At 48.2% G+C, this 13,919-nt stretch overlaps 1 protein-coding gene across 2 annotated transcripts in view; it reads right to left on the minus strand.

Moving 5' to 3' along the window:
• LOC138491110 (uncharacterized) overlaps positions 1-13,919 on the minus strand; it is a 578,562-nt gene that overhangs the window by 312,222 nt on the left and 252,421 nt on the right. For both annotated transcript variants that reach the window (XM_069617434.1, XM_069617433.1), the window contains exons 32-37: positions 11,817-11,963; positions 6,900-7,159; positions 6,565-6,649; positions 2,774-2,881; positions 1,365-1,478; positions 341-582 (exon numbers count right to left, since the gene is read on the minus strand). In XM_069617434.1, the coding sequence (XP_069473535.1) occupies positions 341-582; positions 1,365-1,478; positions 2,774-2,881; positions 6,565-6,649; positions 6,900-7,159; positions 11,817-11,963 (956 nt within the window). The remainder of the gene's footprint in view (positions 1-340; positions 583-1,364; positions 1,479-2,773; positions 2,882-6,564; positions 6,650-6,899; positions 7,160-11,816; positions 11,964-13,919) is intronic.

The raw sequence follows: 13,919 nt of genomic DNA on the forward strand, positions 1-13,919 counted from the left end.
TAAGTTTCCCAAGTGGCCCCCCCTCCCATCACCAGTGACCCCAACCCCGCCCCTGCTCTTCACCCAAGGTTTCGGCAATGCTGGACTGTGGCTGCAAGGGCCACGAGCAATCCTTGATTCCCTGCCAGCCTCCTGCTCATCTTATTATCCAACACGCTCAGCATTAGGCCCTGAAGCCCGACATCAGGCCATGGATGAAATGTAAAGGGTTAACCCTGGCGTGAATGAAGACTCCTGCTGGGGGTATCTCTTCCAGTTGTCTTAAAGCGGCGCTCGGGTATTCATTTGTTCTTTCCGTCTGTCCGTGCAATCTGAGCAGGCCACGTGCAGCTGCACCTACCTTCACCGCTCTGGCCTGGCCCAGCGTGACCCTGTATCCATGCACGTCCACGTGCACGTATTTGACGTACGAAACGTGCGTGTTCCCGCCTCGGTGCTCATTGGCGGCCTCGACGTTGAAGTAGGGGAGGGAGCTGTTGACGTCACACAGTCTGGACAAGGTGTAAGTGCAGTTCCCCATGAAATGGTGGGCTTGGTCATCAAAGGTGTAGTAGTGGGGGTCTCCTTCGGCCACACAGGAATCTGAGACACAAGGGGAAGTTCACACTGTTAGTACATGTGCATGGGGGCAGCTGGGAATCCAGCCATCCTGACGTAAACATCTCCTGACCCACGTAGCCTAGGAAAATACCAGCCTAAACTTCATGAAAGATCGTGCGCCTTATCCCAGAAAGCATACCACTGGCGGTAAAATACCGTGCATCTGTTATTTACCACACTGCCAGGCGAAGCCACTGGCAGCATTGCAATCACACACTACATCAGGATAGAAACCTTTTCTGCTTTTCCAGCTGCTGCAGTCATTGCCTGACTGTATTGTGTTGCACAATGGAGACTGCCAACTGTCACACTGTTCTGCCAACTGTGTTTGTACTGTCATTTGTGATCAACCCTGGTGGTATTTTCTTCAATTGGAAACCTGATTATGCGGATTTTAGTAGCAGGCACTAGTTCCTCCTTCTGTAATCAGAACTTCATTAACGCTGGTGTTAATCGACAGTTACCAGCAGTGGTATTTTTACCACATGTCCTATTTCTAGGGCGAGTAAATCTAAGTGCAAGGCTCTCAGTGGCAGGAGGTGAGCTGGAGGAAGGGATAGGCGTAACTAGCCTGCTGGGGAAGCAGGGAAGCTGCAGCAGCAGCAGCAGAGTGAGGAGAGACATAACAAGCCAACTCTACACCCCCCATTTCACACCAAAGGAGGTGAACTATGAATGTGCAAGCAGAGGAAGAGAGGTGACGTTTGGGGGGGGTGGTGTTCAGCGCTCATGGGATCGGGGTGCCTCTCGTGCCCAATAGTCACCTGTTCCCAGCAGTGGGATGGGTGTTGTCGTCGTGGCTGCAGTTGGAGTGGTACTGGCGATGCTGATGGTAGGCCTCATGGTACTGGGAGTAGAGGTTGGAGTAGTGGTGCTACCTGAAAGAACAAGCAATACATACATCAGCTCCCTGAGCAGTGTGTGGCAGTGCAGGCATCTCCTCTCTGCAGAAGCAACGATAAGACCATACATGACAAGTGTATACGAGGCATGGACACACCAATCACAAGAACACAGTCACAGGTGCCACCATCATCACAGGGTCGCTGGCCACAGGAGGCGGGTGGGGGGTGTGGGGTCATGTGGTCCCATATCATTGCCATTCTATACATTTGTGAAAGGCCATATACTTGATATGTATCTTTTACAATTCGTGAATTTTGGATTTGCTGACAGGGAACCTTCAAGTAAGAAGCCTAAGGGGTGAAAGGTGCTTCTGGGGTGGTGGGCGGAGGGGCTGGTGGTCTTTCTTGGTCTTCGACCAGTCCTTTTTGGTCATTCCACAAGCGCTAAGACGCACACAGACTTAACCGTGCAAGTCCGACCAGCCTTTTCAGGTCACACAATTAGCGCTAAGCTCAAATAGACTTTACTTTTCAAAGTCCTATTGGCCCATACTGTTTGGAGTAAAACAAGCAGATACAAATGTGATACTATACAAAACAGGAACTAAGAGATTGAGATGAATATGATGTAATATTTTGCTGATCTCTAGCTGTTTAAATATGTATATAGGCACACCAAACAGATATGCTTTTTGCCTGCTGTGCTGTTTATAGTTGAATGTATTCTTACTGACTACTGTTTGCGTATTGTCACTATTTTTTATGTTTGTTACACAAAAAAATCATGCTAGTTTTAACACTTTTGAAGAAATGAATGAAAAACTACACATTTAGCCAAAATAATAAAAAGGCGTATGGAGACCAATCTCAGTAGTTAGTTGGTTCTTCCCCCGGCAACACGTATTAGCCAACCGCTGTTCTGGGTGACCGTGAGGACAGGACCACTCCCTGTTTACAGATGTGGGTTTTACTAGCAGACACTATTTCCTCCTTCTGTAATCAGAACTTCATTAAAGCTGGTGTTAATGGACAGTTACAGGCAGTGGTATTTTTACCACATGTCCTATTTCGAGGGCGAGTAAATCTAAGTGCAAGGCTCTCAGTGGCAGGAGGTGAGCTGGAGGAAGGGATAGGCGTAACTAGCCTGCTGGGAAGGAGGGAAGCTGCAGCAGCAGAGTGAGGAGAGACATAACAAGCCACCCCTACACCCCCCATTTCACACTGAATGAGGAGAACTATGAATGTGCAAGCAGAGGAAGAGAGGTGACGTTTGGGGGGGGGTGTTCAGCGCTCGTGGAATCGGGGTGCCTCTCGTGCCCCATAGTCACCTGGCAATGGGCCGTGTGTTGTCATTGTGGCTGCTGTTGTACTGGGAGCGGCGGTGCTGATGGTAGGCCTCATGGTACTGGGAGTAGAGGTTGGAGTAGTGGTGCTACCTGAAAGAACAAGCAATACATTCATCAGCTCCCTGAGCAGTGTGTGGCAGTGCAGGCATCTCCTCTCTGCAGAAGCAACGATAAGACCATACATGACAAGTGTATACGAGGCATGGACACACCAATCACAAGAACACAGTCACCGGTACCGCCATCATCACAGGGTCGCTGTCCACAGGAGGCGGTTGGGGGGGGTGGGGGTCATGTGGTCCCATATCATTGGCATTCCATACATTTGTGAAGTGCCATATACTTGATATGTATCTTTTACAATTCGTGAATTTTAGATTTGCTGACAGGGAACCTTCAAGTAAGAAGCCTACGGGGTGAAAGGTGCTTCTGGGGTGGTGGGCGGAGGGGGCGGTGGTCGGTGCTCTAGTTAGAAATACAACGCAAATCGATGCCCAGGGCTCACGCTCAGGGGGCCATACCAAGGAACGCCTACCAAAAATGTGAGCTCCTCTGCTGAGAATGAACAAGGCCAAATCTCTTCCATGGGATGGTGGCAACCAGGCCCCCTCCCATGGAAGCAGGCTCTCCAATCACATTTTAGCTCTCTGTGCTATACCACATGTCAGTCTAGTCCCACCCACAAGGGCAGTCCAGCACAAACTGCCAGGAATTTCTCCTCTGCAGAAGAGTGCCACCTGCAACCCCAGTTACGTGTTTCTGCCTTGCTGGGCATCAACAGTAACATGTGCCTGAGGTACACTCTCTCAGGCACCACTAGCAACCCCAGTCAGGTGTTTCTGCCTTGCTGGGGGTCAACAGTAACATGTGCCTGAGGTACACTCTCTCTCAGGCGCCACCAGCAACCCCAGTCATGTGTTTCTACCTTGCTGGGCGTCAACAGTAACGTGTGCCTGAGGTACACTCTCTCAGGCGCCACCAGCAATCCCAGTAGCATGTTTCTGCCTTGCTGGGTGTCAACAGTAACATGTGCCTGAGGTACACTCTCTCAGGCACCACTAGCAACCCCACTCACGTGGTTCTGCCTTGCTGGGCGTCAACAATAACATGTGCCTGAGGTACACTCTCTCGCAGGTTCCACCAGCAACCCCAGTAGTGTGTTTCTGCCTTGCTGAGCGTCAACAGTAACGTGTGCCTGAGGTACACTCTCTCTCAGGCGCCACCAGCAACCCCAGTCATGTGTTTCTACCTTGCTGGGCGTCAACAGTAACGTGTGCCTGAGGTACACTCTCTCTCAGGCGCCACCAGCAACCCCAGTCATGTGTTTCTACCTTGCTGGGCATCAACAGTAACGTGTGCCTGAGGTATACTCTCTCTCAGGTGCCACCAGCAACCCCAGTAACGTGTTTCTGCCTTGCTGGGTGTCATCAGTAAAATGTGCCTGAGGTACACTCTCTCAGGCACCACTAGCAACCCCAGTCACGGGGTTCTGCCTTGCTGGGCGTCAACAGTAACGTGTGCCTAATGTACTCTCTCGCAGGCCCAAGAGGGAAAACAGGCCAAAAAGGCTAGTGTGGAACAGGGCGATGTGTGCACAACAGAGAGGCAAATGTCAATCACTCTTTGTGCTTCAAAATGCAAAGAGGGGAACCAAAGTGGGGCATTTATTTTTCTGGTGCTTGGCCTATTTTTTTCACCTGGCTCAGGTGCGGTTTGTGGGACTCTGTGCCTCGCGTTCTGGGGAGCTCAGCCCTGATATTTGATATTTGAATTATTCATCGCATGCTCAGGACCAGTAGAATCATACTTAGGCACTGATGGAAGTTTTGTGTCGGCAAAAGCGACCAAAGGTAGCAAACTCGGCAACGGCAGAAGTAGCCCAAAGGCCCAGTTACAGTGGTATGAACACCTATCCACCACTTAATCAGATGAGTTTTTAAAGCTTCACGGAACGGCAAATAGGATTTCAGGACCCGAAGTTCCATTGGCGGCCTTATTCCAAAGGTTTGGGAGCCCCTAGAGACACGGAGGGTGGAACTACTATCAACAGTTTGTCCCCCGAGCCCAACTGACAGGCGGGTAAGTACCTGCCAATTTTATTTGACAAATATGAGGGGTCAGGGTCATTTAGACATTTAAAAACTAGGCAAAGGAATCTAAACCCGACTCTGTCTTTTCCGGTGAGCCAATGAAGGTATTGGCTCAGTCCTGACACAGGAGATGACTTTCTCACTCTGAATATCAGTCTCACTGCTGCATTTTGCGCTCTTTGCAACCGCTGAAGTTGATTAGTAGGAATGCCTGCAAGTCGGCCACTGCAGTAGTGCAGTTGGGAGTACACCAGGGCCCCCACCACCACTGCATGGTGATCCGCAGGAACAAACAGCAGTGCCAGGGGCAGAGACGCAGAGTATAACGCACAGACTGTACCCTGGCACCCTCCTGAGCATCTCCTCCTCAGGTTTTCCTGCTAGATACAGCCTAGGGTCTTTACTTTAGTGACATACGATAGTTCTGTACCCAGAAAACACGGTGGGTGGGGATGCCTCATAGGGTCATGGAGATATATAGGTCCGACCAGTGCCACTTTGGGTTTTTTGCATTGAGTTGAAGCTAGTTGGCGGACATTCAGCCACTGACCTCATCCATGCACTGTTGGACCCTTAGGAAGGACTCACCCACATTACCTATCTCGATGAACATCTGCATGTCACCAGTGGAGGAATGGAGATGTACCTTGTGTCTCTTAAAAATGTCCATACAAGGAAGCAGGTACATGTTAAAAAGAAGGGGGGTGCGGGGGATCCCTGAGGGACTCTGCAGTTCTGAGGGAGGAGTTTTGAGATAAACTCTCCCATTTTCACCCTTTGTTGCCAATCAATTAGGAATTGATGAAACCATTTGAAGGCCACTACTGATACCTTTGCGATCTCTAGGAGACGATTGATCAGGACACAGTGATCCACCACGACAAACGCCGCAGAGAGATCCAGCGTGACCAGGAGGGATAGTTCCCCTGTTGACTGTTCTTGGGCAAGTGGCAGCAGAGACAAGACTGCAGTCTTTCTTTCATTTTTACTCATTCCGGGTAAAGTTTTGGGTCACCTAAATCATGATTGGTAACATGCCCAAGGCATATTTGTCATCCAAGTCGCCACAAGTTAAGAGGGAGAAAAAAAGAGCGTGAGAGAGTGAAAAAGAAAGAGAGATGGGAGGGAGAGAGAGGGAGAGACAGAGAGAGGGGGAGAGAAAGAGATAGAGAGAAGGGTTGCCACAAAACAAAGAATAAATAGCAGCAGGAAATTAAGTTGGGGAAAAAACAAATTCAAAAGCTGGAGCTGGGGCCTGCTCATGGGCGTACAATAGTTATTTCTTGAGAGCCTTTGAGATGCTCTGGGCGTGGCAAGCCCTAGAACACTCGAGGACAGGGCTGAGTTTGTGAAGTTTGTCCAGTTAATTAAAAGTCTTTTTTCAAGATAACCGAAAATGTTTCCTATTGAACCAAAAGTAAGCAAATTGGCCCACAACCTTTTTAAGTCAATGCATGAGAGAGAAGGTTGTGGGAAGATGCCCAAACTCCCAATTTGTGAGAGGGACATAAGATGGCCGATGAGAGTGAACGTAATTGGAAGATTTCTTGTCTGTCTATCATCTGTCTCAGGGCCACCTGGTGCACGGTATACATGCATTCAAGAAAAGTAAAGGCCTCTTCTTGACAGGAGGAAGTGACTCCCCATAGCTCTCAGACAACCCTCAGAGCAACCTTCACATACCTATACAATCTCCCATGACAATGGAGATATCATCGACTGCCACATCACTGCGGAAGTCCTGGCCCCTCACGCCTTGAAAGATGACCTGCCATTACAGCAAGGGACACAGGTTAGAAAACAGAAACGAAAGAACTGCATTTTAAAGGACACAAACACTATAAAGCAGTGAATAACTATTGCTCTATAAAGCAAAGCTCAAAATGGTAGAACTTGAAAATCAGGCTAGATAGAATTTGCAACAAGTCAATGTAAAATCTTCTTAGGAAATACATTGAGAAAACTCAAAGTGCCGAGCGGGGTATATGTGTGTGTGTTCATCAAAGTGAATAACCCACCTGTCTAGTGGTTGACCCTTCTAGGGGGACGTTCCCAAGATTCCACTGGTTCCCCTTGTTGCCATTTTCTGACCACACATGGGAGGTTGATCCGTCCTTTCCCACCACGAGGACCTTCAACGCCATGTTGTCTCCGACTCCGTACATGTGGTACCAGAAGGACAGACAGTGAGGCCCGCTCGGGATGCACTCTGGACTCCGCAAGTCAGCGAAATCGCCATGGTTGGACTCGCTGCCGTCGATGTAGATGTAATAACCAGCTGGAGAACAGAAGGATGTTAAATCAAGTCCTAAAACTCACTGCATCTCACAATAGAATGACAGAGAAAAAGTACCAGGCAACCCTGCAAACACAGAAAGACAGACTACGTAGCATGACTTCAGGGAACACGTTTTTGCTTGTTTCTTAAATAAGGCACATTACTCGATCTAACACCACTGGACAAGAAGCAGCTTACCCCCCCAGAACTGCCTGTGCGGTTACGGCAAAGGGCCCCGGGTCCCAATTTCAAATGTGTTCAGAGCTTTCTTGTGCGGCGTTCAGCTTCCTATGAAGGTTGTCTGTCGGGTGACTGGTTGCAGGGCATTCAAAGCAACAGAAACTTTGTTTTAATGGACAGTGGGCCTCTTTCTGAGCTGGGTGGTACAGTACAAATCTGGCATTAATTTAGTTACTAGTGCTTTCTTGGGTGGTAACAGAAAACGACACCTCCAAACTAGGAGTTTGAGGCTACAGCGAAGGAGTTACCTGTAGACAAGTGCTAGACGTACAATCTCACCTGGAGGGATATCATGCGTGGACGTATGATATATGATATGATATGATATATTTATAATGTGCTTAATACCCAGAGGTTTTAAGCATGGACCAGGGGATCAAACCTGTGTTGCTGCGTGTTGTCTTGTTTCCAAGGCGAGCACGTTGCCCCTGATCTATCCCCCCGTAGTGTCTGTGATCATTTCTATATTTCCCCCATGGAGTGCTATGGACTTTGTGAACGAAGACTAACACTGCCCATCCACGACTTCTCACCCTGCAGTAATTGCACCATACATGGGGACAGTATTGGGCATCGAGTCTGGCCATAATAGTGATGGAATTAGAATTAATCCCATGATGAAGCAGAGGGATAGTAGGCCATCTTTGCCTTTTGAAAGGTCTACAATAAAATGGGGATGATGGGTATATATGAGACAAGCTGTATTGCTTGCACCACTGCCTGTGTTGGCCATTGCTATATCGCTTTTTCAGCACTTCCATCTTAGCTGTGACTTGAGAGCAACACTCCAGCTAATCCAGGACACGGAGTTACAAGCCGGGAAAAGAAGTAGAACGCAAACCTCTATAAGCGCTTCTCAGAGCCATGACCATGGCACATCTTGCGATCAGAGGTGTTTGTGGCACCTCGCTGTGCACCCTGTCAAGTGCAGGAGGCACTTTTCCAGGGTGTGCACTCAGTGTGAGAATTGGGAAGATGGCCAAGTGCAGCAGGCTCAAGATTGCATGATTTAACGATAGGCCTTGCTTCCATGGGAGCTCAACGGCGTCTGATCAGAAGGAGCACCCACCACTAAGTGAACATGTTAGTGCTATGCTATCAATGTGTTCAGGTTTCTTTGGCAACTTGGGGGAGTAGAGCTGCTTCCTGCGGAGCTGGTTGGCCACCCAGAAAATACTTGGGAGGAGTCCGGATTGACCAATAACCACTGAGGATCTTGGCGATGCAAATGCGTACACCGTCAACACTGCTGCTTTCTTGGTCCCAGGGGTTGCTGATGATATCGATGACATCATCTGACCCATCAAAAATAAACCTAATCATTGTTTGTAAATCATTTGCATATAGCTTGATTGGCATGACAAAGGTCAAGTCGAAGCTTTCTCGGAGAGTGGGCGGCACCACATAAAAGCATGAGCCCCCTAGAAGGACGGTGCTGACACACGTTGAACCTTCAGTTTGAGGTGCATGGGATAGCCTCTTTGCCTCTTGGACTATGAGCCTTTGCTTTTCTCCCTATTGCTTCCTAATGACTGCACTGTCTCTCCACACTGTGCTACTAACCTATAATGCATTCACTCCTGCTCCTTCTGCTGCTCCTACCCACTTCTCCCTACACCTTCCACTTTTACTATACCTATTATACAACTCACCACTCGAATCTCCTACTCCTCCATTTCTCTACCACCTCCTTCCAACAAACAGAGCTGACGAGCTAACCATACCTCCTCACAAACCTATCCCCCTCACCTCTCTTCCTCTGAGACTCAACTTCTCACTCTTCCTTACCTCATCAACTGAACGTTGCACTCTGGGATGCTTAGTCTGTATGCAGCACAACTTCCTTTATCACTGACTACGTATACTCCAGCTCCCCTCCCCCAGACCTTCTCGCTATCACTGAAACCTGGATTTATCCATCAGACACTGCCACTCTGGCAGTCCTACATGACTCCAAACTATCTTGCATTCACTCTACACAACTGACTCTGGGTCATCTTCGACTCCTCTCTCTCCTTTATTCCTCACATCTTGGACCTTGCCAAGAAGGCACACTTTCAACTTCACCTCCTTAGAGGCATTCTCCCTTTCCTCACCTTCCCTCAAAAGGTCAATGTCTCAAGAGGTGTGGTCATATCCAGGCTGGATTACTGCAACAGCCTCTTCCTCAACCTGCCTCTTTCTTTACTCTGCCCACTTCAACTAAACCAGAATAGGGCTGCAAGACTTATCCTTGACCTCAAGCCCAGGGACTGCATCTCTACAGCCCTAAAATCTCTCCAGTGGCTCCTGGTTGCTGCAAGGATCAAATTCAAATCCATCTGCATCATCCATAAGGCTGTCTGGGCCCTGGGGCCACGCTATCTGCAGCTCTCTCTTACTAACTACTCTCCTTCCAGATCCCTTTGATCTTCTGGCTCCAGCTCCAAGCAGAGAGCTGGGGGCAGATCTCCCTCCTCTGGAACAGTCTCCCTCTCTATCTCTTTCTTGAACCGGACCATCTCAAGTTCTGCAAACAGTTCCAAACATTTGTCTTCTTCTCCTCCTTCCCTCTCCCCCTCCCATGCTAACCATCCCTGCAGTCGCTCAGACTGGTGACCTGGTCACTCAAGAGTCCAATAGGGTCCTGGCCTTCTGCCCAATCACCTGCAGCACCCACCAACCTGCACTGTCCTCTGGCCCACACCCACCTGTCGGGTGGTTTTCCCCAGCCCTGCACTTACCTGTTGGGTGGCAGACCTCCCTCTTAGCTTAGAACGTCCCCGCCCATGCACTGCACTTAGAGGCAACTTTGGCACTTTTCTCTTAGGGGACCCTTTAGCACTTACACCTCTGCCCCCCGCCCCTTTCTTTTTCACTGCACTTGCACGTTCCGAATGTCACTAGGCTTAGTAGGACCGATTTTCCTTCAATAACTTATTCATTGCCATTTTCCTTGTTTGTTGTTCCCATGCTCCCTTCCCTTGTGCCTTGTGGCGCTCTGAAACAGTATTCTTGTTGGACAAGCGCCTAATATATATCCAGTAAATACATTAAATAAATAAATACATGTTAGGAAAATCAGGCACCTCCTTCCTTTTAAAACGACCAAGAATCTCTTAACCACTCGTGTCTTCTCTAAACTGGACTCCTGTCTCAGTTATCTCTTTGGTTTCTCCAACTATGCTTTCTGTTCTCTTGACAAGATCATTAACTCTGCTGCCAGGACTCTCCTTGAACTCCCTCACTGCACACCTGCTTCCATGTACGATCACCAGGCAGGATGGCTGATGATGCAAAGCAGGGCCAGATTTAAATGTCTGCTCCTGGTTCAAAAATCTGTACACAGTAAGGCACCACGTTATCTATCCATCTCTATCCAACTCTATAAACCTTCTCGTACTCTCTGCTCTGCCTCCTCGACTACCCTTGTGGCTCCTCGCCCTTTCTGAGCTTCCTCTGGCTTCTGCTCTTTCCCTCGTCTTGCTCCACTTGCATGGAACTATCCTCCCCTGATCATCCATAAAACAGTCCACATGGATCTGTTCAAAACCAAATAAAAGCCTTCCTCCTACCCTCGTAACCTACCTCTCATCTGCCTGCTAGCTGGGATGTTTCCCTCGCCTCTAACCTGCTTCTGTCTCTCACTTCCTCAGCCTCCATTCTAGCACTTCATTCATCATGGTCACTTTCTAAGCACCTTTGGCTGTAGCGCCTACTTAAAAATGTCCAATGTTGGTTGTGCTTAATCTATGTATGTCCACTTATGTACTGTCCCTGGTGACTGTTCCATTTCCTCCCCTCCACAGCCTGGTCAGAATGTCACTTGAACTCAACCCATTGTAAGAAGCTCACTGCTTCCATTCAAATCTGATTTCTTATCTATTCGACGGTCTTTTGTGATCAAAAGAGCATTGTTCCTCCGTGCATATAAATAAATAGATAGAAAAGGACCCAGGATGGATATTTGCTTGCCGCCACTTAAAATGCCCCACCCCCACAAAGTGCACAAAGCAGTGCCCCGGGGGGTGGGCCTCTGTTTGCTTCACTAGACTATGCGGCACATACCAAGATTCCCGGTGGGATTTGCTTGGAGATCCCTCACTATGCAAAGCTCCGACCTATATCAATTTCCCTACGGTACTCATAGAATGTCCTATGGGTACCGCGCTATGAGATGGGCTTCCTCAGGCTCTGCGCAGGGCAGGCATGCTACTTCACTCATCACTGTGGGACCCTTGACCCTTTTATGCCACTCCATTATTGGGCTCTTCCATTGATTCATCTAAAATATATTTTACAGGTGTAGATGGTTCTACGGTTTGTGGGGCATCAGTGCTAGATAATTAAAGCAACTCAATAAATCAATTAAATAATTAATAATCATAGATCTCTTGTTCAAAGCGTTATAGAAATATTATGCTTCTTTCATCCATACCTCCTGTAGTGTGGTCAAAGGACGGCCCTGTTAGATCGGACGGGGTTGCGCCCCTGTGACGTTTCCAATCAAGTCTGTCTGTGGTGGATTGCGTCCATTTGCAGAAGTCCTTATCGAATGAACAGTCCAAGGAGCAGCCAGCATCACCTGCAAGATGCAAGTGAACATCAATGCAGCAGGTGCACACACACACACACACACACACATCATGATTACACAGATCAACATACCTATTTAAAAATAAATAGACCAGCTGTTAGGTTGCGAGCACCAATTGCTGTGGTCAATCCTGCGAGTGATGATTAAGGCCAAGCGTCTAACCACCCCTGGACCTGTTCTCTGACGTAACCAGGCTAAAACCTTGTTGCACAAGGCCTCTTTAGATTCTTTTCCTTCGATTTTCTGAGCATTAGTTATAATAAAGTTTCTTTCATCCATTGCAAAATCATATATATTCACATACTTTATTTTTGGCATTTGTGCCTTTTTCAGTTGTAAGTTCCGAGAGAGTGCTCTCTTCAATTTAGAACTCAAGGTTATGGGCTGAATAACCTCTTTGTGTACGGTGATTGACTCACGTCGTGGTGCCAAGGGAGCAATTTCCCGTGGTCCATCTATGTTGGCGATAGGGACCTTTCCTTTACAATCCTCGACTGCCCCAATCGGAATCAGTGAGTCCATGCTGCCCCAATCAGTTTGAGTCCCTTTATTTATTGTTTCCCTTCGAATAAGTGCTTGACATGCAACATTTACAAAAGAGGGCTGTGGCAAGACGCCTGTCCAAGTAGATCCATGCGTCTGGGAGGCGGTGTTCACATTCAGTGGCTGTAGGCTCGGGTGGTCGGTCAAAAGGGCGAAAAAAAAATCTCGAATAACAAAAATCCCGAAAAAAAAGGCCGAAAAAAAAAATATCGAATTTTTTAAAATGTTTTTATATATGTCTTTTTTGGGTCAGGTAAGTAAAAAAAAGGGTTAAAATAAAAAAAAATAGAAAAAAAGTGGGTTGGGGGGGAACACCCCCATTTCGAAAAAAAAACGTCATAAAAATAAATTCGATATTTTTTTTTCGCCCTTTTTTTTCGAGATTTATTAATTCGGTATTATGACCATAAACCGTAGGCTCGATGCCCAGTTATTCAGAGCTTCTGCCAATAGGCATAGATCAAAAGGGTCTTTAGCAATGTTAACCATAGGCTCCGACCACTGGGGAGGACCAATGGAGAGGCCTATGGGCGTCCAATTGAGGAGAGATTGACATAGCTCTCTCTTGATGAACATGGGATTGTGTGATTGAGGGTATCTCCATCATTGCCACAAGTGGGACCTCTGTGGGCAATAGTGACGTCTGCTGGACCACAGGGCCAGTTTTTTGTAGATTGACCGGGGGTACTTGTATCGTATGATCTTTTTTCAGAGAAGGACTGTCTAAAGCCTGTATTAGGCATGGAGCTTTATGCATGAAGGCAGGGTCTTCAGATAAGTCAATTTTTATAGCAGAGGATTTACTCTGCTTACTCAGCACTCTCAATCTCCTGCGCTCGCTGAGAGCTGCGACCTCCAGTACCCGATCCCTATTAATCATTTGGATAGGGCCATGGTATCTGCTGTGCCACACAGGGCTTGTTTGGGTATAGGATTGGCCACAGACTTCTTGTAAGCTGCCATCCTAATGCTCATGTTAGGATACAGTATACACAAGCAGAAAAGAGACAAAGGCGACCCTCTCCGAGGGAGGAATTATCACCCAGCTAGCAGTCAAGGTAACAGGACTCTTATCACGCCAGGACATGCCCTGCTGTCCCCAGCGGATCTCGGTCAGCACTCCTCTGTGATAATACACCGGACTGCCGCTGCCGGCAATCACAGCTGCTCGAAGTGCCTAGGATGTCATGTGGGAGGTGAGGGTACAGCTCCACAGGTTCAAAGTACCCACATACTTCCCCACAAGAAGGCGAGCCATGAAGAGGCGAGCCGCCACCACCACCAGCAACGCAGCCACGCAGCCGTATGCAGCACAAAGCTGACAAGAGAGGAATTACAGGAAGGAACCTAAAAGGACGCTGGAGTCAAGCCGCACGGCCTGCCTACCGCCACCTCTGACTA

This window comes from Ambystoma mexicanum, chromosome 10 (assembly GCF_040938575.1).
Source record: "Ambystoma mexicanum isolate Mex_15411 chromosome 10, UKY_AmexF1_1, whole genome shotgun sequence".
In the NCBI taxonomy this organism is placed as follows: Eukaryota; Metazoa; Chordata; class Amphibia; order Caudata; family Ambystomatidae; genus Ambystoma; species Ambystoma mexicanum.